The sequence below is a fragment of the Bos indicus genome, chromosome 19, assembly GCF_029378745.1.
Source record: "Bos indicus isolate NIAB-ARS_2022 breed Sahiwal x Tharparkar chromosome 19, NIAB-ARS_B.indTharparkar_mat_pri_1.0, whole genome shotgun sequence".
NCBI classification, from domain to species: domain Eukaryota; kingdom Metazoa; phylum Chordata; class Mammalia; order Artiodactyla; family Bovidae; genus Bos; species Bos indicus.
Window position 1 is genome coordinate 45781764 of NC_091778.1, and position 27012 is coordinate 45808775.

A 27012-nucleotide genomic window follows, 5' to 3' on the forward strand; every position below is an offset into this window, starting at 1 on the left:
AGAGTTCAAAACAGACATTCCACAGAAAGAAAAACACAAATTCCCCTTAAAAAATGCGCAACATGGATGAAAACATAATGCTAAGTGAAAGAAGTCTGACACAAAAGCCACCAATTGTATGATTCCACTTATATGAACTGTCCAGAATAAGCAAATCAACAGAGACAGGTTAGTTAGTGGTTGTTAGGGCCTATGCGCTTCCCTTCTGGCTCAGCTGGTAAAGAATCCACCTGCAACGTGGCAGACCTGGGTTTGATCCATGGGTTGGGAAGATCCCCTGGAGAAGGGAAAGGCTACCCACTCCAGTATTCTGGCCTAGAGAATCCCATGGACTGTATAGTTCATGGGGTCGCAAAGAGTCGGACACGACTGAGCTTCACTTCAGGGCCTATAGGAAATGGATTGTGATCGTTAATGGGTATAGGCTATCTTTTGGGGATAATGAAAAGGTTTGGAATTAAGACAATAGTGGTGGTTACACAACCTTGTGAATATACTAAAACCACTGAATTGTATACTTTAAAAGAGCAAATTTTAGGGTATATAAATCATATCTCAATAATAAACTACTCTGAGATACAATTCTCCTATCATACTGGCAAAAATCCTGAAGTGGGAGAGGTTATGGAAAATATGTTTTCAAATACTGCTGGTGGGAGGGCAATTTACTAATACCTACAAAATTATATGTGAATCTGTATCCTTTGACCCAGTAACCTCACTTTTGGGAATGATCAAAGTAGAACACTGTTCCTATGTAACTCAATGTCCCCTGTCAAAGCAATGGTTAAATGCACCATGGCCTATTTACACAACAGAATACCGCGTGGCTGTAAAACATGAGAAAAGATATTCAAAATGCCTTGAATTGTACAGAGATAGTCAAGACATTCAAATAGTGAAAACAGCAAAGTATATGTGTATATATGTATACATCTTTTCTATAAAGAGAAAAAATATCAATCTGTGTTTTTTGCTTAGATTTCTATAAGGAAACACAAGGATCTTTCTTTTTAATGAATAAAAGTGGAGGAGGAGACAAAGAGGAATGGGATAGAATTAAGACTTTTATTACATATCTTTTTATAGTCTTATTTTTTGAACCAAAGGAATATATTGTCTTTTTGAAGAAAACACCCCCAAAAACATTCCATGTCCTAGAAAATAAAGTCTGCTTGAGATTTGAAAATAAATCTTTTGTAAACTTTTTAAAGTTAAAAAAACTTAAATAAAATCCTTCATCCTCTCTACACCCTTGCCCTGCCTTCTTTTCTTCAGAGCACTCAACACTACCTCAAACACTTATTTGTTAACTTGTTCATTATCTGTCACCTCAATCAAATTAAATACTTTGTTCTTATAACCCTGGCACTTAGAAAAACTATTAACTGAGTAATTTAATAAATTTGAATCTCTGCTCATTGATTTTCCTCTACTTTATATGGTCTTTCCACAATTTCCTACTTGGGAAAATTTTTTATCCTTTAGGATCTAGCCTAAAGGTCACTTCAAGTTTTCTAGACCTCCTCATTTAATCTCCTCCTCAGAAAGTCCATAATAAATTTTTATTCCACCAATATCAGGACTTAATCTAGTAAACTGAAGTTAGTGGTATCAGTTTCTTCTGCTGGAATATTAGTTTCTTGAGAGGAAAGTCCATGCTTCTAAAAATTCTCTGAGCCCTCATATATAACTCAATATATGTGTGTTACATTCAACAGAAGATCTAAATTGATTTACAGGAGGCAGAAAATATAAAATATGTCCACTGTCCATGAACACAATCATTTCAGAGCAGAATACAATGAATGAAATAGAAGTACAAAATGTGAAAATACTCAGAGAAGGAAAAGAGACTAATTTTTATAGATTAAAAAGTATAAACTGTCAATTATACTGCAATAAAGCCGGAAAAAAAGTTTAAGCTTACTGCAGAAGACAAGTGGGTCTCTGAAGAACGGGGATGGTTTCATCAGGCAGAGCTGGGGTGGGAGGTAGGGGCAAGGCAGATGGAGAACATGATGTGAGTAAAAAGTGGCACACGGCTCTTAGACTGGAACACGACGGAGGATGTTTGAGAAGTAGCTGCAGAGAAGGTTGAACAGGGAGGTCAAAGACCAGTCTGCAGAGGGGCTTAGCACACCATGAAACCTGAAAGTAAAGCATGTTAAGTAATGACGAGTAACGTTCCTCAAATGTGGTCCACAGACCACCTTCATCAGAATTATCTAGCGTGCTCACTGAAAATGCCGATTCCCAGGTCCTACTTACCCAATTCCCACTCCCAGGCGTACTGAATCTGAATTTAACACATTTGCGGTTAAACATTTAAGTTGTTTACAATGATTTACGATAATACTTAAGACTTTGTGTGTGTGTGTGTTAATCGCTTTGTCGTGTCCAACTCTTTGTGAACCCATGGACTATAGCCCGTCAGGCTCCTCTGTCCATGGAATTCTCCAGGGAAGAAGTCTGGAGTGGGTTGCCATTTCCTTCTCCAGGGAATCTTCCTGACCTAGGGACTGAACCAGGACTCCTGCATGCCAGCCAGATTCTTTACCACCTGAGCTAAAGGGAAGCACATTTCCAATTACAGATTTAGGATAAATTTATAAAAGAATTTCTTTGTATAAAAGAAATTTGTACAAAGTTGTACAAATTGTGAAAAACTTTGTGTATGTGTGTTACTAAGAAAAAGTCAGTTTTTTTAAATGCACTATCTCTCCAAAAATTTTTAATATGTATTACCAAATGGCCCCTCCAAAAAGTCAGTACCTGTTAATATTTCCACTATCAAGGATATGAGAATGCTGTTTTCCTCACTCCCTTACCAATGATTCTAATGCATTTTTAAACAAACAAGACTTGGGTTAATCTGTGTTTAAATTGTAAGAAGTTTTAAACTGTCATTAATCATTAGGGAAATGCAAATGAGACAAAAAACGCATAGTGAGGTACCACTTCATACCCAAAAAGATGGGTACTATTAAAAGAAATGAGACAAGAGCTGAAAAGGTTATGGAGAAACTGGCATCACTGTTGTGCACTGCTGACAATGTAAAATGGTGCAGCTGCTGCAGAAAATGTTATGATTTTCTCAATATATTATATACAGAAGTATCATATGATCCAGAAACTCTACTTCTGGATGTCTACCTAAAAGAAATGAAAGCAGGGATGCAAACAGGTATCTGTACACCCATGTTCACAGTGTACTAACCACAACAGCCAAAAGGCAGAAGCAACACAGCATCCACCAACACATAAACAAAATATGGTATACACACACAATGTTATTAAGCCTTAAAAGGAAGGAAATTCTGACACATGCTGCAGTGCTGATGAACCTTGGAGACAGCTGGCTAAGCGAAAGAAGTCAGTCACATGAGGACAAATATTACACGTTTCTACTCACAAAAGGGCCCTGAAATAGCCAAATTCATAGAGAGAAAATAGACTGGTGATCGCCAGGGGCTGGGAGGAATGGGGAGTTAGCATTTAATGGGAAGTGAGTTTCAGCTGGGAAGATAAAGTTCTGGAGACAGATGTAGATGACTGCTGCACAACAATGTAAATGTACTTCATGCTACAGACCTATGGTACATTTCATGTTACGGATATTTTACCACAATGAAAAAGTAAAAAAAAAACACTAAAATTCACTCATGCAATTAGTATTTACTACCATCAAGAAGCTTGCAATAAAGTATTACTAGTTTATAAGAAACTACAAACACTTAATAAAACTACAGTTGTATTCACGAGGTATTTACAAACATCCCTGGTGGTCCAGCGGCTAAGACTCCAAGCTCCCAATGCAGGGGGCCCAGGTTCAATCCCTTTCCAGGGGACTAGATTCCATATGCCACAACTGAAGACTTGGTGCAGCCAAATAAATAAAATATATATTTTATATATATATATAAAGAGGTATTCAGTGTTATATATGCTATACAACAAAAGACTAGAAGAAATAACTGGAATCATCTGTTAAAGTTTAAACATTTTTATAGAACAGTGACTCTACAGGGAAATGCTTTACTTTCCAGTTTATCTGACTCATTTTTTCCATTACAATCTCTTTACTATTAACGTTGGCCACAAAAACACCATTAATCCAAAAATATCAATTTTATATATTTCTTTGAAAAAGTTTCTCATAGACTCATGTAGAGGGAAAAAAGCTCCCAAGGGATTCAGAGGAACTAAAAAAGTATATAACTTTTCCCTTGTCAATTTTTAGATGCTCAGTGAACTGAACTAACTAGGAAATTTAAAAAATTAAAATAAGTAGTGCTATTTCAAATGTCTTGCAAATGCATAATCAAGTTGTGTCAGAGCAAAGTTTTAATCTCCTTTTTTAAAAAAATATTTATTTAACTAATCTGGGTCTTAACTGCAGCATCTGGGATCTAGTTCCCTGACCAGGGATCGAACCTGGAGCCCCCCGTGTTGGGAGTGCAGAGTCTTAGCCACTGGATCACGAGGAAAGTCCTAATCTCCTTCTAATTAAAAAAAAAAAAACTTGGGCTTCTCTGGTGGCTCCAAAGAATCTGCCTGCAATGCAGGAGACCTGGGTTCGATCCCTGGGTTGGGAAGATCCCCTGGAGAAGGGAATGGCTACTCACCCCAGTATTCTTGCCTGGAGAATCCCACAGACAGAGGAGCCTGGTGGGCTACAGACCATGGGATCACAGACTCGGACATGACTGACCAACTAACACTTTCATTTTCACTTAAAAATCTTAATTATTTTTCTAAACAAAAATCCAGGATGAACTAATAGCAAGAGTACCGGAGTGGGTTGCCATTTCCTTCTCCAGGGGATCTTCCTGACACAGGGATTGAACCCAGGTCTCCCACATTGTAGGCAGACGCTTTACCGTCTGAGCCACCAGGGAAGTAAAGTGATTCTAACCTTGACTTTTATGAAACAGAGAGTAAGCACTGACCTGAGAGCCAAGAGATTCTAACAGGCACTTCAGGAACAAATATTTCTTTCCACTTTTTCATTTGTGAATTAAGTGAAAAATATCTCATCAGATCATTACTAAGGTCCTTAACAGGTGATGAAAATCAACTCGGGCAGATCATTTTTCACAAAACAACCAATAAATTATGTGAATTCAGAATTCCAAGGACAGGAAAGAAGCAAAGTAACAAGCAGCGAACTGCTGCTAACTGCTAAGTCACTTCAGTCGTGTCCGACTCTGTGCGACCCCACAGATGGCAGCCCAACAGGCTCCCCCATCCCTGGGATTCTCCAGGCAAGAACACTGGAGTGGGTTGCCATTTCCTGCTCCAATGCATGAAAGTGAAAAGTGAAAGTGAAGTCGCTCAGTCGTGTCTGACTCTTAGTGACCCCATGGACTGCAGCCCACCAGGCTCCTCCATCCATGGGATTTTCCAGGCAAGAATACTGGAGTGGGGTGCCAAAACTGAACAATATTAAGACATCAAATTTTCAAAAAGGCATTTTCCAAACAGTCATCTCAGAAAATCCGCGGTTGGACTAAACTGAAAAATTTCCGTATTGACTCATCATGATTCACAAGTATTAACTATGTGGGCCTCCCAGATTACGAGCTGATCCACTAAGAATTGTGCTAGTGATTCACACTCCTGAATGAGACTGCTTTATGTGCAGACACAAGGAATCAATTAAAGGGTTTACAATGAAGTTTTGTTTAACTGGAACGTTTTAAATGGAAGTTAATTCTGCATGAGTGATAATAGATATTTAATAACTAGCTAGTGACAATTTCTCAGCAAAAGCATTATGGTAGCTTTCATCTATGTATTACAAACAGTAATCTATGTATTACAAACAGGAAAACAACGTGTTTTTCAAAAGAGCTCTTGGCTATGAACCATATTTGAAAAACAAATATTTAAAATTTGTTGTAAGTCAAATTATAAAATAAAGGAGAGAAAGTATCTTGGCCCTATTAACTAACAAGGAAACAAAATACACCATTGTGGGTTGAAGTGTCAATTTGTGCTGGCAAAAAGCCATTCTATTTGAATGTAAGAACCTTCAGGAACCAGCTGGAGAAGTATGGGGAACCTGGAATAATGTGTTCATTCACAGTGCATCGTAAGTGGTACGGTCTTCATGTAAAAAAGGACAGGATTGGTACACTAGTCCAAAACAGCTTAAAGCTTAGGTCAAATCAAATGAACAACAAACAGTCTAGGAAAATGACATGTCTAGAGAAAAACAAAAATAAACATTTAACATTTCTGATATGACTTGGGTCACAATACAAAATTTGCAAAAAACATTATCATACAGTGATGGTGAGGCTGGACTGGTACAACCTTTTTGGAAGGTATTATGGTAATATTCACCAGAAATTTTAAAATGTTTTATGTCCTTTAATCAGTAACACCACATCTAGTAATTTACCTTAAATAAATGCCCAATAAAAGAAGAATTTTATGTAATTTATGATATAATCTCTATGAGGAAATATTGCACAACCATTATAAATCTTGTTTTTAGTTCAGTTCAGTCGCTCAATCGTGTCTGACTCTTTGTGACCCCATGGACTGCAGCACGCCAGGCCTCCCTGTCCATCACCAACTCCCAGAGTTTACCCAAACTCATGTCCATTGAGTAGGTGAGGCCATCCAACCATCTCATCCTCTGTCGTCCCCTTCTCCTCCTGCCTTCAATCTTTCCCAGCATCAGGGTCTTTTCCAATGAGTCAGCTCTTCGCATCAGGTGGCCAAAGTATTGGAGTTTCAGCTTCAACATCAGTCCTTCCAAAAATCTTGTTTTAGGACAGAGATTACAAAATTCATACAACTATACAGGGACAAAAACTAGATTCATGGTTGCCTAGGACGGAGAAGGATGGGGAGGAGTAGAGAGTAACTGGTAACAGGTACAGGGTTTCTTTTGAAGGGAATGAAAATATTCTAAAATTAAACTGTGGTGAAGGCTACACAACCCAGTGAGTCTACTAAAAATACCGAAGTACATTTTAAACAGGTGAACTGTACAGTGTGTGAATTATACCTCAGAAAAGCCATTTAAGACATTTTCCATACATCCAGATACCAGTAAGTGATACAAGTAACTGAAACAGAACAGTGGGGCCTGGACAACACAAGGACCAACTACAGGGCTACTGCTTATCAGCTTCAGCCTTTGGAGTCATCAGATTGTCACAGCTTTCAAAGTAAGTCTTTAACCTGGATTTTTATGTGAAGCCCAATTTGGGGATAATTTTTTGATTGAAGTATAAAATACCTACAGAAAGGTGAAAGTGAAAGTCGCTCAGTAGTGTCGACTCTTTGCAACTCCAAGGACTACACAGTCCATGGAATTCTCCAGGCCAGGATACTGGAGTGGGTAGCCTATCCCTTCTCCAGTGGACCTTCCCAACCCAGGAATCGAACCGAGGTCTCCCACATTGCAGGCAGATTCTTTATCAGCTGAGCTATCAGGGAAGCACAGAAAGGTACACAAACAGAAATGTGCAGATCAATGAATTTTCACATAACCAAGTAACCAGCCCTGAAATCAAGAACAAAGCATTACCAGCCATAATTATGCCCCCTTCCTACATACGAGAAATCATCATTATTGACAGATTGGGTAATATTTTGTTGTGGGAGATGGTCCTATGCATTGCAGAATGGATCGCAGTGTCCCTGGCCTCTTCCAGCTGTGACAACCAAAGATGTCTCCAGACACTGCCAAAGGCCCCTTGGGAAACAATATTATACCACACCGAGACTCACTGGTTTAACCTGTCCTTGACCTTTACATAAATGGACTCACAGAATGAATTCTCTTACATCAGAATCATAAAGAATACACTTTTGTGTCTGATTCAACATCTGCTGAGAGTCACCAATCTTGTTGCATTTAGCTCTAGTCTACTCATCTTCTTTGCTTTATTATTTCGCCATTGTGTGTATATATCACACTCTATCCACTCTACTGCTGATGGGCATTTGAGTAACTTCCAGTTTGAAGCTATTATGCATAATGCTACTGTGAACACACCAAATGTGTCCTCCAGTGAATATACGTATGCTTCTGTTGAATGCCTAGACCCAGAATTGCTAGCTGTGCGGTCCACATATGTCAGCCTAAGTAGATTGGTTCCTTTCTTAAGGGGGTTTATCAATTTGCACTTCCACCTGTCTCTTTTTTTCCTTTTTTCATGTTGGCAACTAATAAGAAAAATAAATATTTAATACTGAGCCAGACACCTTATTAGCGGAATAAAGCCTGCCAATTTGCGATCTGTTTTTTAAAAATGTTTCATTGTGTGGGAAAATGCTCATATGTAGTAGAGAAACAAAAAAATCAAACAAAAAAAATTCACAATAATATATCTGAATGGAAATATGGATGGATATTTGATGATTTCTGTATTATTTGCTTTTCAGTATATTCTACAATAAACATGTAATAATGAAGCTGGCAAAGCTTTCATATGCAACAAAAGCCCCAAGAGAAATTTAAAAAATAGGTCAGGGTACAAATTTCATAATATTTGCATACATACATATTTTACATTCATAAGGACCTAATTAAATAATGAATATATCACAGAAAAGTTAACTATCTCATAGAATCTTTGATACAATTACTACACCGCTCCTGCATAAAGGGATCCAGGAAAGAACTTATATAAAATTTCACCCTAGAGCAAAATATAGGATGATGAGACAACAGGGTAATTCTTAATTTGTAAGGATATATCAAAAGTTATTAGTTCTCTGACATATCTTATATAGCAGTTAGTATCATAATGCTGCTCTTCTCATTTCTTTAGAAACACACTCTAAAGTGGTCCAGAAGCAACACAGAAGATTAACATCCTCAATACTTCCTTGAAACGCATAGTTGTTGGCACTGTGCCATTGCTACCTGCTGGTTATGAGTGTCTGATACTGAATAAATGGAGCTACATCTATTTGAGAAAATGATTATTAAAACAGCCACCAAAAACGTTCCAGTGTCCATTATGAATTCTATTAAATGTTTGCCTGGCATGTAAAAACGTTACAAAACTCATACTTCCTGTCCTAATCACTTCACCTCATATCAAGGATTCTTCTGTTGGGATAAGAATGTGCCCATGAGACTCAGTGCAAACCCAAAAGATTTATCTCCTGAGAGAAGGCACTGAATGTTAATATACTGCCTTAAATGGAGTTTTTAAAACCAAAATAACCTGTTACTTTAAGGCTTTGCTAAGGGAACTATTCTGAGCACGGATCTCATCTCCATTTTCCTATCTGAAGAAACTACACTGGGGGGACTTCCCTGGTGGCTCACTGGTGAAGAATCCGCCTGCCAATGCAGGAGACATGGGTTCAATCCCTGATCCAGGAAGATCCCACATGCCACAGTGCAACTAAGCCTGTGCGCCTTAAAAAACAAACAAACAAACAAAAACTACACTGGTACTTCCCTGGTGGTACGGTGGACAGGAATCAGCCTGCCAACGCGGGGAACACGGATTCCATCCCTGGTTTGGAAAGATTCCACGTGCCTCAGGGAAACGAAGCCCATGCTCCACAACTACTGATGCCTGCACATCTAGAGCCGGTGCCCCGCAACAAGAGAGTCACCACAATGAGAAGCCCTGGCGCAGCAACCAAGAGCAGTCCCTGACAAAGACCCAGCACAGTCAAATTAATTAGGAGAATATATCACAGAAGAGTTATCATAGCTTTAAAAAAAAAAAAAAGAAACTGCGCTGACATGTATGTAAGTTTGAACCAAACGGCAAAAAAGTTTCTGAGGCAAAATAAAAAGCAGTAGAAACTAAAGCTTCTAACTACTAAGAGCATTTTACCTGAGGTTCAAAATACTAAGGGCACTTTAAATTTCTCCCTGAATTAATAACCATAATTAACTGGCAACCAAAATAAGTCTATGCAAGCTACATATACATAATTTTCCTCCCAGGATATACCTCAAATCATAAACATACTTTCCTTTCCCACCCTCAAGTATGATAGGTGACAATGGCTTCAGACACACAATTCAGTAAGCACTGAGACATTCCACCAATTTCTACTAATTTTTCCAAACTTAAAAATAAAAGCTTTCCTTTCCAAGTAAATCTGAGAAGTGCACATCTGCTTGAATTGCTCAACCTATAATAAATACAAAGCTTTCACTCTGAAAAATGAGAATGTGCATGTGTGCTAAGTTGCTTCCCACTCTCTGCGATCCCATGGACTTCAGCCTGCCAGGCTCCTCTGTCCATGGGATTCTCCAAACAAGAGTACTGGAGTGGGTTGCCATGCCCTCCTCCAGGGGATCTTTCCAACTCAGGAATCGAACCCGCAACTCATACGTCTTCTGCACTGGCACCAGCGCCACAGTGTGAGATTAATACGCATATTTTACTAAAGATCATAATGACTTACTTAAGATCACTCAACAAATTAGCTGTAAAGCCTAAAACACAACTCAAGACCTAATGATCTTTTTCCTATACTATGTGAATTTAGTATTTAGTTTTAAGACCAAACAGAAGGTCACTGAAAAAACTGACAGTGATATACAAGTTATATAACTAAAGATTCCATTTAAAATAGCAACAGTACATGAAATACTGAGGAATAAGCTTCACGAGAAACATACTACCAAGGAATACCAAGTAACAAAAAAGACTTATATGCTCAAAATACTTTAAAGACTTAAAGCATTATGTGTTCTTGGATACAAAAGCAATCATAAAAATATTAGTTCTTAAATTAATCTAAATGTAATTCAATCTTGATTTCTAAAAATACCAGTAGAATTTCTGTGGAACCAGACTAATTCTAAATTTAATGTGTAAAATTAAATAGTAAGAATGGTTGGGAAATTTCACAAAGAGAAACAAGGGCACACAAGCTTCTCTAGATATATATTATGAAGTTATAATAACTTTAAAAGGTGGAATTGGCAAAATGATTAGAAGACTGGAACAGAATAAAGTTCAGAAGACCTAAAAAGACATCTGAGAAAATGTATGATACAGGTGGCATTTCAAACTAACAGGAAAAAGATGGGACATTCAATATATGATATTGAACTACTATGGGTAGCTATCTAGAAAAAATTAAACATAAAAGTTTGATCTTTAGGTTCCAAATAGATCCAAGATTTCAAATTAAAAGCAAAGCAATATGCTAGATGAAATGAACATTTTTTTCGTAATAAGCTAAGTAGTGAAGACTTTTCTAAAATGAAACTACTTAGACGTCAAATGAAAGAATTGACAAATTTAATTATATTAAATATAAATTCTAGAACGCTAGAAAATACTATACAGAATTCAAAAGATATACTAAATGCTTAAAATTATTTGTAGTTCTTAAAAGAAAAGCCTAAGTTCTCTAACACATAAAGCGCTCCAACAGATACTTAAAACAAAAAAAAACCTCAATAGAAATATGCAATGCAGATACAGAAAACAAATTTATGCTACTGAAGGTGAAAAGGGAGGGGAGATAAATTAGGAGTTTTGGATTAGCAGATGCTAACTACTATATATACAACAGATAAACAGCAAGGTCCTACTATACAGCACAAGGAACTATATTCAATATCCTACGATAAACCATAATGGAAAAGTATCTGAAAAAGAACACACATAATATATATACCTGAATCACTCTGTTGTACAGTAGAAACTAACACAACATTGTAAATCAACTACACTTCAATTAAAAAAAAAACCTGCAATGAAGAGACAATTCTCAGAAAAAGAAATGTAAATGGCTTTTAATAATATGGCATGAAAAGATATTCAATATCACTTGTAATTAGGATTTACAATTAAAACTGTACCAATATAATACTTTTCACTTGTCCAATTGGAAAAAAATTTTAAATTGATAACAGATCACTGATAAGGTGTGTGCGTGCTTAGTCGCTCAGTCGTGTCTGACTCTTTGTGACCCCATGGACTGTAGCTCGCCAGGCTCCTCTGTCCACGGGAATTCTCCAGGCAAGAATACTGGAGTGGGTTGCCATGCCCTCCTCCAGGGGATCTTCCCAACCCAGGGATCGAACCCAGGTGTCTCAAATTGTAGGCAGATTCTTTACCGATGAGCCACCAGAGAAGCCCATAAATAGGCATTCTTTGTGCTTTACTAGAAGTGGGGTAAAACGGTAAGCTTCCATAAAAGACAAGATGGAATATCCATCAAAATTGAAAATGCACATACTTTCTGATCCAGCAAGCAATTCCAGTGCTCAACATTTATCTAATGAAATGTTCAGATATATAAAATACTGCACAAGAATATTCACTGCACTATTGTTGGTAACAGGCTGGAAACAATATAAAGGCTATCAGTAAGAGACTCCGTAAACCAATTACAGCATATCTAGTAATTGTTCTTGCCTGGAGAATCCCAAGGACAGAGGAGCCTGGTGAGCTGCCGTCTATGGGGTCACACAGAGTCGGACACGAGTGAAGAGACTTAGCAGCAGCAGCAGCAGCAGTAATGAAAAAAACAAAAAAAGTCAGCTGTATCGGTAATAGTAAGAAACAAACTAAGACATATGAGTGAAAAATGCAGGATATAGAACAGTGTGTAGAGTATGCTATTTGGGGGGATACTGAGTGTATGGATATCTCTGAAAGAATTCACACACAAAAAAAGCAAACAGTAACTGCTTTAGCAGAAAGAAGAAATCTGAGTAAATGAGAAGAGAACAGAGGAAGGCTTGTTTTTCACTGTAAATCCTCTCACACCTTTGATTTTGTACTATGTAATTACCTATTTAAACAAATTTTTTTAAATTCAGTGAAGTGAAATACTCCAAGTACAAAACTATCAATGCCAGCCTTAACGTATAATTGCATAATATGTCCAAGTTTCTTAGGACATTATTTATACTGACTCTTGGTCCAGCAAACAGGAAGAAATTAAAATCAGAACTAGGCAAACCATGTAAAAACAAAAACAAAAACAACTAATCTTCAGGACTTCCTTGGTGGTCCTAGTGGCTGGGACAAGTTACCAATATAAAGCGCCAGGCTACATCCCTGGTGAGGGAACTAGATTTCACGTGCTGCAGCTATAAAGATCTTGCATGCTGCAACTAAGACCTGGTACAGTCAAATAAATAAATAAAATATGTTTAAAAAAAAAGAAAAAACTAATTTTCAATTTCTTTATTCCATCTGACAACCTGGCTAAGCCTGTGATTATCTTCCTGGGAGGCAAGAGTCTCCACTATGTATATTACATCATAGGTGATCATAGTATTTTGGTTTATTAAAACCGCTTAAGACTGATCAGGCCATGGATACAAGTAAGTTTACATCAGTAAGTATTTACTAAAAACCTAGCACTGTATTGGCAAATAAGACCAAAAATGCAAAAAAAATAATACAATAATAAGACTTCTAGTTAGAACAAAAACTCTGACAGAAGTTACTTTATTACCGCTGGTAACTACAAACAAAAAAGAAATTAGTAAACATCCAAATGAGCTAGCTGTTAGGGATATCGGCCATCCAAGACAGATATTTCTCTTGACTTTATGGCATATAAAGTATAGTCTATGGCATAAAAAGTACAGGGGGCATATAAACCCCCTGGCAGTCCAGTGATTAGGACTCTGAACTTTTACTGCTGGGGCCTGAGTTCAATTCCTGGTCAAGGAACTAAAATCCCTCAAGCCAGGAGGCGTGACAAAAAAAGTACAGTCTAATGATGAAATAGGTACTATACAAATAATTAAACTAATTAAAATTGTGATCTATCCTACATAAGGGAAGTACAAGGTGCTATAAGACAGTCTTAATCTAATACGGGCTTCCCTGGTGGCTCAGACAGTGAAGAATCCACCTCCAATGCGGGACACCTGGGTTCAATCCCTGGGTTGGGAAGACCCCCTGGAGGAGGTCATGGCAATCCATTCCAGTATTCTTGTCTGGAGAATCCCCATGGACAGAGGAGCCCCGAGGGCTACTGTCCATGGGGCCGCAAAGAGTCGGACATGACTGAGCGACTAAGCACAGCACAGCACACAGTGAAAGCTTTTCTGCAGAAGTGATATTTAAGCAAGTTCTGAAGAATGAAGAGCTGCCTTCCAGAGAGATTAGCTACAGCATGTAGAAAGGCTGTTGGGTGAGCTCTGAACCTTCAGTGAATGGGGGGAAAAAAGATCAGTATAGCTAGACCATATACTATAAGAAAGCAAGTAAAAATAAATAATCCTGGAGAAGTAGCAAGGCCAGATCACACCCTGTTAAAAATGAAGACTGAAGGCTTTAAAGGGAGAACAATAGAAGTTTTCAGATAAGTGACTCGATTAAATTTGCTTTTTAAAGACAATTTTAGCTGATATGAGAGGAGCAGATTAGAGTCTACTGCTTAGGAGTATATACATACATAGTAAAAGTATGAAGAAACACAGAGAATAATAAATTCAGGTTGGTGATTACCTCTGGTTAGGAGGCCTACAACAGCGGTTGTCAGGGGAGAGGAGGTGCATCATGTAAGGAAACAGACTTCAACTATACTGATAATACTGTATTTTTTACTTTCTTAAACAGGAGTGAAAAAACAAGGGAAGACCATTTAAAATTGACTATAATAATTGTCTTAGGAAAAGACGGTCAAGACTAGGATGGGGAAACTAGAGGTGGAAAGAAAACTGCAAGAATCTGGCTTCAGTAAATTGTTGACAGAGCCACTTAATGAAACAGGGTACAGTGAAGAAGCTGTAGGTTTGGAACCAAGATCAAGAGTTCACTCTGGACAACTCAGTTCAAACTACCTGAGTATCTAAGTGGAGATGCTGACTGAGCAGACAGCTGGGATCAGAAAAGGGGTCTGAACTATAGATAAAGAATTGGTTGTATTAAAAATATATGGTGGGACTTCCCTGGTGGTCCAGGGGCTAAGACTCCACACTCCCCATGCAAGGGGCCCAGGTTTGATCCCTGGTCAGGGAACGAGACCCCACATGCCATAACTGAGAGTTTCCCATGCCGCAGCCAAAAGATTCTGTGTGCCACAACTAAGACTTGGCACAGCCAAATAAATAAAAATCAATAACTATTAAAAAAAAATATGTGGTAACTGAAGGCACACAATGGTTAAGATTAGAGAAGGGAGGCAGACTAAGGACCAAGACTTGAAAGAGACCATCAATTAAAGATCTGGGTGGGGGCGGAGGAGACCTGCAGGAATAGCCAGACAGCAAGGAAGGACAATTAGAAAACTAAGAGAAGAAACTATTTCGGGAAGGAAATTTTTGAATCCAAATAAACACCTACTCTAGATGGGCAATTAGGAATCTAAGGTCCAAGAATGAGTAAAGGGGAATTCCCTAAAAATAGACAAGAGTCCAGACCCACTTCACTCTGAACATTCCCAAAAGGAATGCTGTAACTTGGTTAAGTAACAATACATTCCATCAAACCTGATAAATCCCTCAAAGATGTAGCTGAAAATTTTTATGACTGAGACTTAACTACAATTTAGATGAAAATAGGATGTGAAGTTGATTCCATCTCTATAGAGAAAAACAAAACCTCTGAAATCCTACACATTTTTTTGTTTCAAAGATTTTATATAATTTCCAGATTGCTAAGCCTTTTTGGCATGTTAAACTCTAAGCATTTTGAGAGCAAAATCCACACAACATTCATCTTTGAATCTTCAGTATCTAGTTCAATGCTTACCATAGGTACACGACTGAAAAGAGAATTTCACTGAATAAACGGGCACCAGAACACTTTTGTCCAAATTCTGCTAGTGTCACAGCAATATAGCCTCACAGAACAGGCTTTAACTAAGAGTTCTACTCATTCTACAGAAATAAAGATCTCATCCTTGTCTTTAGGGGGGAAAAAAAAAAAAACACCTCATTGGGCAACACTTTATTGACCTGAATGATAAACCCAAGTGTTCTCTACCATATGCCAGCCAGAATGACTGGTCATTGATTCTTGACAGCTGTAGAAAATAGCGATGCTCAGACTTAACCTAATAGGTCCTTACTTCCACACAAACTAAATTCATCAGCAGCAGTAATATGCTTGAAACACAACTACTGACACTTTGCTGATATTAACAGCTCAAAACTGTTTTCTATGTGTAAGTTTCATGTTAATGGTATCAGCTAAAACCTATCTTATATATATTCTCAAAGAAATGGTCCCCAAAAGAAAAAAAAAAAGTAACTCCATCCTATCTTTGCCTAAATTTTTGCTAGGTGTTTTGGATAGGAGCCACACATACTTCTATGCCACAAAAAAAGCACAAGTTCAGAAGTAAAGATACTTCCAGCTGCACTCAACTATGCAAATTAATATTTAAAAAACAAAAAACAAAAGAAAACACTTCATTTACTTTGAAATGTGAACTTAAAAAAAAACTTCCAGCTTTTTTGGAACTCATCACTTTGCACTGAATAAAATCATGGAACTAGGTATTTATTGAGAAAAAGATGCTCTGAATTTTAATTATCTATTTTGTAGTCTAGGATCCCAATTAATGAATTGACAGGTGAATCCTGAAAGGACGGTGAGGAAAGGAGTAGCTAATTAGAGAACTACCCAGAATCCTTTCACTTTGGCCAATTTATACAGATATGAAATAATAAAAATTAGTAAGGGACAGCAGCATTTATAAATAAGATTATTATGCTAAAAATATGTTAACTTCTTAAACCTTTTCAATTAAAGGCTGAAACTCAATTCTACCTTCAGGGACTGAACAGAAAGTTACTCAGTCCTTTGCTCCTTTTTAAGAGCATTGTGGCTGCTAGCACAAGTAGAAAACCAATTTAAGGGGCTTCCCTGGTGGTCCAGTGGCTAAGACTCTGAGCTCCCAACGAAGGGGGCCTGGGTTGGATACCTGGTCAGGGAACTAGATCCCACATGCCGCAAGGGAGACCCAGTGCAGCTAAATAAATAAAAAAAGAAAACCAATTCAAAAGTCACACAAACCTAAAAAGTTAAGAACACTGATATTTGAAAAGGATGTCTGAAATGCTTGGGAAAAGGACCCAACAGTTTATTAGTAAATAGTATCAAACCATTCTTCATAGATCAGGACAAATAATAAAAGGAGAATTTCATAAAACTACCATATATTCTCTTCAAAATGTCCTTTTCCTACAACACTCTGCTCACAATGATCTGGTGAAAACTAAGACAGACTTGTTTACCAGAGCTTTTTACCTTTCACCCAGAAGACTTAGTTCATGTTTCTTTAATTCTGCCATTACACAGCACTTAGGGAATCCAAAGCAACTGCAATACACAAAACTATGGTAAAATCCAAAAAATAAACACACACACAAACCCGGCAAACATAATCACAATGCACGTACTTTTAGTCAGGAGCTCAGGAGTTAAGTTTTCTTTTTCTGCATTCTTATTCTGAATGATACCTAAAGCCCTCTTTTGGAGTAAAAGATTTGATTCCTAAATACATTGTCTTTTTTTTCTACAGATGTTAATGTACTCCGTTGATAAGGGAATTAAAATCCTTTTCACATATAGTTTGATTTCTACAACACTTTCACATATATTCACTGGAACATATATACAACACGAACATATGATAATTTTTAGACTAATCAGGCATACAAGATAACGCTTATCCAGAACTTATTGTAACTTGATTTATTCGATCCCACAAGTAGTCTTCATGCTAACAAAGTAAAGCTCGAGCACAATGAAATCTGTACTACTGCAGGTTCTCAATTAACAAAAAAATTCCTTCAAATGGTAAATCAAATCCGCCCATTTCCCAAAGAAAAAGTAATCCCAATCTTAGAAACAGTCGCAAAAAAAAAAAAAAAGAAAAGAACAAACAATTCTAAACCATACAATCACGTAAATCTTTTCAACTCAAAGCTTCAACAGCAGCCGCCAACCACACAACTGGCCACAATCACAGTGTTAGCGCCTTCCCGTAATTTTGAATCTGGAGACAGAAGGGGGAAAACACACACACACACACACACAACATCCCGGTCGTTCAAAGTTTCACCAAGCGGGAAAAAAGATCATTTTAAGTTTTAAAAAAAACCAAAAACGTGTTAACCGAGAGGTGATTACCATATTTCCCGGTCCCCTCACTTCCAAGCCCGCGAACTACATCTCTCAAATATTCACGGAGACAGGAGTCCCGGCAGGGATGTTCGAGCAAAGAGCCAGACGAACGGCACGCCGCCTGCAGAGATGTCAGGGGCCGAGCATCCGGAGACAAAGACCAGCCCGCGAAGCGCCCCGGATCGGCCCTGCGCCCCTAACCGCCCGAGGAGTTGCGAGCACCGCCGAAGTGCGCGCCCAGGTCCTCCGGGCTCCCCGCCCACCCGGCGCGACCGCCGCGGCCCGGGCCCACCCCCGAGCCGTTTTCCCTCCCAATTTGGGAACCGCGCGTCTGGGGACAAAGGGGGAGGGCGCGCCGGGGGCAGCGGCGGACAGCGGGTCGCGACGCCCCCTCGGGGCTCGGCGGGAAGCCCTCGGTGGCGTCCTCTCCCTCCCCTCGCCCCCCGCCGCACTCTCCGCCGGGCCCCAGACCCCTCTCCAGCCTCCTCACAAGTTCTCCCGCCTTCCCTAGGGCCCCGCCCCTGGCCCGCTGCCTCTCGGCCGGCGCTACGGCCGCCCCTCACCGGCCGGCGGGGTCCCCCGGAGCCGCCTCCTCCGCCGGGCCTCGGCCCGTCCCGCCGGCCGCCGCCTCATGTGCCCCGCGTCGCCATCGCCTTGGCCGCCACCGTCGTCTCTCCTCCTCCACCTCTTTCGCTGCCGCCTTCGCCTCAGTCTCCGGCCAAGGCCGAAGCCGCTCCCGCCGCCCGGAGCCACGGGGAGGCGCCTGCGCACTGCGCGCTGCGATGGGGGCGGGGGCGTCCCGCCGCGGCCTGGGAGCGGGGGGCGCGCTGCCAGTGGCGCTGGGGTGGGAGGGGGGTGCCCGGAGCGCGCGGGCGGCCGCGCGAGTGTTCAACTTTCCGCGGTCGGGTCTGCGCGCTCCCCAGCGGTCCGAGATGCGGCACGTGTAGGAGCGACCCACCAGCTAGGAATCTAGACCCCGGGTGGGCGCAGACTTCACCTCCGGGGCAGGTCATTCCTCAAGCTTGCTTCTCCGGACAGGAACCGCCCCCGGCCGGCCGTGCCTCACTTCGAGCGGGCATCTAACGGCGCCGTGAAGACACGCCTTACCTGGGTATCCTGGGTTGGTCCATTGAGCCCCGGAGTTGTCTTCTGTGCTGCGCTCGGCCAAGGCCAGGGGATGTAACACCGGACGCTGATTCCCGGTTCTAGGTTCTGCTCTGCAGTTACTCGAAGATCCTACTGGCCTTCGTCGGGTTAATGGTCGTAATTCTTCCGAGGCTTGGCTTTTACTGTTCTAGATACTTTTGAGGTCCTGGACTTCTCGAATTAGCAAGACCCTAATAGGCCATTTCCTCTTAACCCTCTACATCCCGGCAGGATCCCATTTTCAAAGGGATCCTTTAAAAACTTGTATGAATAGGTAACTTGAACCTTGAACTGCACCGTAGGAATATGAAAACTCCTCAAATGCTTTAAGTGGAGGGGTCCATGCATAACAATGGAAGTCGAACTCAAGAGATGGAGGAGTACTTTACTTTGTAAAGTGCTCCTAAATTATCTTATTGACCATCACCATACTGAAGGATGGGTTTTTATTTTACCCTTTTGTTCACAGAGGAAATTAAACTTAACCAGTGAGATGACTTGGTATAGGTCAAATCCCTCCCCCCCGCCCACCCCCGACGGAAAGCCAAGCCCTTAAGGCCAGTCCAGAGGTTGAAAACAAACTTGAGGGCTGAGCATCTGGCCTACTGACAGATGTTTTGTTTGGCCAGTAGGACGTTTTCCAAAATTGTCAATTAGTTGCCAAATTTTAAAAATCTGTGTTTCTGCTTTTCTCTAAAAAGTCAAAAGTTTTACTCACTTTGAGCCTCTGTTTTCCCTTGGCAGTTACTTCTGAGTAGCATCTGTCTACCAGGCTCAGGCTCCTCTCCACTCAGCATCTTGAATCATTTTCATTAGCTGCTTGGCCTCGGTATTTAAATTATCTTCCCCTTATACTTGCCGTGTCCTGAGAGCCACATGCCCTCCCCACTGTCATTGTTACTTCTCTACAAATGTATTTAAAATTACAAGTGTGGGGACTTCCCTCGCTGCTCAAGGAACTAGATCCCACATGTCGCAACTAAGAATTTGCATGCCACAACTAAAATTATCCTGCATGTTGCAAGTAACGATCCCGCATGCTGCAACTAAGACCCGGTGCAGCTAAATAAATAAAAATATTTAAAAATTAAAATGACAAGTGTGAAGACCCTGTAAATATGTGAAAATAAGAATAAAGTACAGATAACACAGGAGACAACATCGTTGTAAAACTGACTACATTATTAAAACTCCCAACAATTGCTAGTACAAGTATAAATTGGTGCAAATCACTTTGGAAAACTATTTGGCAATGAATGTCTACTAAAGCTGAACCTAGGAATGCACTATGAATCTGTAGTTCTACTGAAATTCCACAGAAATATGTACAAAATACTTGTTCTAGAATATTCATGGCAGCACTATTTGTAACAGCCAAGAAACTGGAAACTATCCAAAATGTCCATCAACCACAGCAAGGATAGACAAAATGTTACATTCACACAATACAACAATGAGAATGAACAATCTTTACAGGCAGCTTTAAGACAGATTAATTTCCCCAAACTTTCCATCTATATGAAGTTCAAAAACAGGCAAAACTGATTTGTACTGTTAGAAGTAAGGATAGTGGTTATCCTAGGGAAAGGATAGTTACCAGAAGGGAGGGGTGTTCTCTTCTTGATCTGAATGCCGAATACAAGATACACAGGTGTGTTTAGTTGCTACATTTGAGCTGTTCTCTTTCAATAGGGGTAGTTTACTTTTCACTTGCATGCATTGGAGAAGGAAATGGCAACCCACTCCAGTGTTCTTGCCTGGAGAATCCCAGGGACGGGGGAGCCTGGTGGGCTGCCGTCTGTGGGGTCGCACAGAGTCGGACACGACTGAAGAGACTTAGCAGCAGCAGCAGTTTACTTTTGGTATGTTAAGACCAATTAATAACCTTTTAAAACATTTGGTTGTGTAAGTCTATATATATAAACAAATATGTATTATATATTATACATGTAAATTATATATATATACTCAAATGTTTATTAGGTATTATTTTCCTATAAATTCATGGATGGACATGCCCGGGAAGCCTCTCCATCTTTTAGCATTACCCGTTCTTCACCGAGATTGAGAACCAAACACTTCCTATATTTGTTATCTTACTCTCAAGCATGCAGCTTGTCTCTATCTAGGTAGAGCAACCAGTTTGTTGTTTGTTTGGTTTTTGTTTTTTGCCACGCTGCTTTTAAGATCTCAGTTCCCCCACTAGGGATTGAACCTGCATCCTCAGCAGTGAAAGCTCAGAATTCTAATCACTGGACCGCCAGGGAATTCCCTAAAGCAACCTTTTAAAGATGGAAATGAAACCCAAGGAAGCTAAGCTGTTTTACTTGCAGACTGTTTAGAAAATAGAAACGTAGTCAGACTCTGTCTCCTGGTCAGGACTCCTTCCTCTCCTCTTATCACCTTTAAAGGATGCTAGAGACATCCTTCGGAGAAGGCGATGGCACCCTACTCCAGTACTCTTGCCTGGAAAATCCCATGGATGGAGGAGCCTGGTAGGCTGCAGTCCATGGGGTCGCTGAGGGTCGGACACGACTGAGCGACTTCACTTTCACTTTTTACTTTCACGAATTGGAGAAGGAAATGGCAACCCACTCTAGTGTTCTTGCCTGGAGAATCCCAGGGACGGGGGAGCCTGGTGGGCTGCCATCTATGTAGTCACACAGAGTCGGACACGACTGAAATGACTTAGCAGCAGCAGCAGCAGAGACATCCTTTAATCCAGTTATAGCTGAGCTGAGGCCAGAAACCTAAGCTAGCGGTGCAGGCATTGACCAGGGTCCGAGCAAATCAGGGCAACTGCTAGAATATGAGCTCTCTGGAGGCAGGGAAGCTATATCACAGCTCCTAGAGCCCAGCCCAACACATAGTAGGTGCTTGGCAATTGTATACAGAGTGAATGCGTGAAGGAAGGCTTGCCACTGTGGGCTAATACAAAAAGACTACCAGAGGGAAGGGGGAAAAAAAAAATCCTCACGTTTCAAACGGGGAAATGATGGGGAAATGGGTCTGGTTTCCAGCCTCTGGCAGGGAGCAAGGGAGCCGGGTGCTGTGAGAACCACGTCACTTTTTATTCACATGGGGCTCAAGCAGGAAAGGATCAAAACCCAGTTTGAGAACTTGAGAGTCACCCTGGGGCTCTGTGGTTTGGGAACTGTAGGGTCAACTTGAAGGCTGCAGTGTGTCATTATTTCCATTACACATTTTCCAGGGTCTCCACTTGGCTGGTAGGTTCAGAGCCCATTCTTCTGTCCTGGGGGATGGGACCGGAGGCCTAGAGAGGTAGGATTTGGGAAAGCTCCCTGTTGGCAATAGGAAGCCCTGCCTGCCACAGACCAGCTGAATAAGAAGCTGTTGATTCCTTCTGCTATTGGGAGGGGGCATGTTACTATCACAACCCCCCAACTCCCACCCCCCCCCCCCCGCTATAATCCCCAGCAGTCTCAGTTAACCTGTAGTTGTTGTTCTGTTGCTAAATCCTGTCTGAGAGATACATTATACCACTCCTTACTGCCACCGGGGTTTTGTTTAAAGCAGATTCTTTTTTGGTCAAAGAATTTTTTGAATGGGTAATACAAGCAGTATAAAAGAAACAGTAAGATGACTCCTTACCAGTGTTTCCCAGAGCCCAGCTAGCAGTTTTTTGAGTATTAATGCTGGATTTCAAGTTAAGGTCAATTTACTTGCAAATGAAGGATGCTTGGATGCGTGAAATATGCTCAGGAGTTGGGGGTAGGGAGAAGGATATGGGAGATGAAGAGATCTCCTCTGGTACCACCCAGACAGGGACTTTTGGACACGCCCAGAACCCAGTGTGCTGGGTCACGAGCTACCCTGCCTTGGTGAGAGTCCTTGAATGTCTGGAGGCCCTGGGTTCAGAGGTCTGTCCTGCCCAGCTGTTTACATTCATTTATGTGTATCCCCTTTCTCTCTCTTTTTTTTTTTTTGCCACTTGGCACGTGGGATCTTAATTCCCAGACCTGGTATCCAACCTGCGTGCCTTGCATTGGAAGCAGAGTCTTAACCACTGGACTACCAGGAAAGCCCCTCATTTACACATATTTCTAAGATGGCGTGAGTGCTCAGTGCTCATGTGCTCAGTTGTGTCCGACTCTTTGCAACCCCATGGACTGTAGCCCCTGAGGCTCCTCTGCTCATGGGAATTTCCAAACAAGAGTACTGGAGTGGATAGCCATTTTCTACGCCAGAGTATCTTTCAAACCCAGGGACTGAACCTGCGTTTCCTGTGTTTCCCGTATTAGTCCGCAGATTCTTTACCACTGTGCTGCCTGATTTTTGCCTAAGATGGTGTGAGAATGTGATGAAATGTACAGGAAACCATATTGTAGTATGTTAAATTTTCATTGTAAGGTAGTCTATAGTGATTATCATTGTTGCTTGGATAGCAGAGCCATTTACCTGTGGTATGATATGATTGTAACTTAACCTCTTTCAGCCTTGATTTCCTCATCTGTAAAGTGGGAATAACGATATCTACCAGTCGGGGCTGTTGTGAAGATTAAATATGTGAAGTACCTAAATCTTGTAGGCTCTCAAGACATTAGTCCCCTCTCACAGTGTGCTTTGGGGAATTTGGGTATTCAAAAGCACCCAACACAGAACTTTAGCAAAACATTTCAAGTCCTCTGGTGCGTCCATTTGTTAGTACTGGGGTCTGTGCTGGTGTCTTCCACAGCTCAAAATTCTTCCTTCATGAGACATGATTCTATCACTACACTCTCATTCAGTCTTCCCATCACCATTATCCACACCCTCTTATAATCTTTAAAAATATGTGAGCAGTCTCTCCAGAATGATTATTGTTGTTCAGTCACCGAGTCATGTCCAATTCTTCATGACCCCATGATTGCAGCATGCCAGGTTTCCCTGTCCTTCACTCTCTCCCAGAGTTTGCTCAAACTCATGTCCATTGAGTCAGCGCTACCATCCAACCATCTAATCCTCTGTTGCCCCCTTCTCCTCCTTCCCTCAATCTTCCCCAGCATCAGGGTCTTTTCCAGTAAATCAGCTCTTCATATCAGGTAGCCAAAGTATTCGGGCAACAGCTTCAGCAGGAGTCCTTCCAATGAATATTCAGGGTTTACTTCCTTTAGGATAGACTGGTTTGATCTCCTTGCAGTCCAAGGGACTCTCAAGAGTCTTCTCTACAATTCGAAAGCATCCATTCTTCACCGCTCAGCTGTCCTTATGGGCCAACTCTCACATCCACATCCGTACATGACTACTGGAAAAACCATAACTTTGACTATATGGACCTTTGTTAGCAAGGTGATGTCTCTGCTTTTTAATTTGCTGTTGAGCTTTGTCATAGCTTTTCTTCCAAGGAGATTATTCTTCCAGAATGATTAGTGGGTACCAAAGGCACTTTCCTGGCCCAAGCCTGTAGCTCTTGGGGCTGTCCTTGAACAAATGCTGCGAGGTCCTTGGAACCAGTGCCTGTTTTTAGAAAGAGAAGGGGATGTCCCCACCCTCCCTACCCCAGGTACCTTCTAGAGGCTGCCTCAGCCTAGCCATCTCATCTGGAAACTTCCACTGCCCTGGCCTGTTCCCGCTACCTTCTCTTTACTCCTCAAGCCCCCCAAAACTACTCTGTGGCCCAGTGTTTTCTCCCCTGTAATTACCCTAGCCCTTCAGCCTGGGTCTTTCTCATTCTTACCCCAACTCAGGGCATCTCTGTTCCTTGTCCAGATCATTCATCATCACCCCCTCACTCACAGCACTCCTTAGCTCAAGGCACCTCCCTCGCTGCCCCACTCTTGTCACTCAGCTCCCTCGGGCTATATATAGCACAGCTGTGTCTTTAGATTGTGTACAGCCTCAAGTCCAAGTCCCCCTCCCCCACCCATTCCCTTCCCCCAACACAGTCAGGAGAACAAACCTGAAGCTTCCAGTTAGGGCAGGGAAGCCCCTCCAACAGGGAGGACGGGGTTTGCCAAGGGATGCGAGTGTGCTGAATTCAGGGCCACCCAGAACATGGCAAGCTTCCCATCTGTTGTCAGTGACTTCCTGTTTCTCCCCCAGCCTGTTACCCATCCCCAGACCTTGCTCATTCTGGAAGAAAAGGAGTAGGCAGTGTGGACGGGAATTCTAACAATCATATTATTTAACCCTTGCGTGCGTGCTCATTCAGTGGTGTCTGACCTCTGTCCATGTGATAGGATCTTCTGGCCCCAGGGGTTGAACCCACTGGCAGGCACATTCTTTACCACTGAGCAACCTGTATTTAACCCTTACATTGACCCTATGGGTAGATGTTACCTCCATTTTACAGATGATGATATAGACTCAAAAGAGGTTGAGTGGTGTAAGACCAGGTATTTAGAGAGCAGTCGGTTAAGCAGGTAACCCCACATCTGACTCTGGCCTGCACTCTGGGTTCATTAAGTCTGTCTGCATCATTCAATTAGACCCCTCTAAATTAGAATCTATATTAGTGTGACCTGATCTGGAAGAAAGAGGTTTATTAAGCGAATTACTAATATAGAAAGTATTAAATCAAAGTAATTATTAAAGACTTGGCGTATTAACAAAAATGGTATCATAATTTTATCTTATCTGTTTACTAAAACAGGACTCTACAGAAATCTGTTCTTTGAAGTTTTGGTTACTGTGTGTTCTCAGAGGTTTTTGAAATAAAAAGCAATTTTATTTCTTCTATTTCAAAACTTTCCCTCCACCTTTTAGGTTTCTCTAGCTTTGATTTTAGAAATAGTTAGAAGTCTAGTGCTTTTTGCTGTCACTTACTGTGACCTTGAGCAAGATGTTTAACTCAAGCCTTAGTTTTTCATCTTTTTTGTTAATTAATTATTAATTTATATATTGACCTCGAGGCTTGTGAGATCTTAGTTGAGAGTCCTTTGGACAGCAAGGAGATCATCTCAATAGGGAGAAGCTGAAATTCACTCTCTTTAGCTTGGCCCCTGTTCTCTAAACTACTCAGGAGTTTTTGCCCTGATTCTTGCCCTGTCTCAGCCAGACATTTCCACTCTCCCACTTCTGGCCTAGACCATTGATCTCTGGAGAATTCAAGCCACCACTGGGACCAGGAGAGGCAGCACAGGAGTGTGTGTGAATGCCTGGGAGGAGAGTTCCCAGGGACGCTGGGGATATGCGGAGGCCCCAGGGGAGCAACTGTGACCCTGGGTCTCTCCCTGGAGCAGTGAGGCCTGGGGAGAGAAGAAAGAGACATCAGCTGCTGGACACATTTCCAGTGCTGAAAAGTCGCTTTAGGACAGAGTAATCTGGGGGAGAAACAAAGGCCTGGGATGGAGTAGGAGTCTCTACAGTGCACCCGGTCCTTCTCCATTTCTTAGCAAGAAGGTTCTTTGGAGTGAGCCAGACCCAGGTTCAAATTATGACATTCACTAGCTGTGTGTGTGCATGCTCAGTTGCTCAGTCATACTTGACTCTTTGTGATCCTATGAACTGTAGCCCGCCAGGCTCCCCTGTCCATGGGATTATCCTGGCAAGAATACTGGAGTGGGTAGCCATTTCCTCCTCCGAGGGATCTTCCCGACCCAGGGTAGAACCCTTGTCTCCTGTGGCTTCTGCATGGGCGGGGGGATTCTTCACACCTGAGGCACTTGGGAAGCCCTCACTGTGTACCCTTGGATAACTCATTTAATCTTTCAGAAGCTCAGTTCCTAGTCCAGGGACAAGCTGCTACTTATTGCGCAGAATGGTGGAAAGTTCTGAAATATGAATACTTGAAACAAAAGAGGTGCTAATGATGGCCATGGTCCTCTCCATAACCTAAGCATGAGCCTGCAGGCAGTAGAAAGGGTTC

The 27012-nt window shown here is 41.3% G+C and overlaps 2 protein-coding genes across 5 annotated transcripts in view; one reads left to right on the plus strand and one right to left on the minus strand.

Moving 5' to 3' along the window:
• Positions 1–19636, minus strand: part of GJC1 (gap junction protein gamma 1) — a 33053-nt gene extending 13417 nt beyond the window's left edge. Inside the window, exon 1 of one of the 4 annotated variants that reach the window (XM_019981969.2) lies at positions 19167–19636. The gene's annotated coding sequence lies outside the window, so the exon portion shown is untranslated. Of the gene's footprint in view, positions 1–1930; positions 11272–18065; positions 18320–18622; positions 18818–19166 lie in introns of those variants that run through there. The other 3 variants (XM_019981970.2, XM_019981968.2, XM_019981967.2) reach the window with 3 other exon arrangements.
• LOC139177784 (uncharacterized) lies at positions 18189–19142 on the plus strand. The gene has a single exon (XM_070774451.1). It carries the CDS (start codon positions 18189–18191, stop codon positions 19140–19142), a length of 954 nt encoding a protein of 317 aa, XP_070630552.1.
• Positions 19637–27012: the final 7376 nt, after the last annotated feature.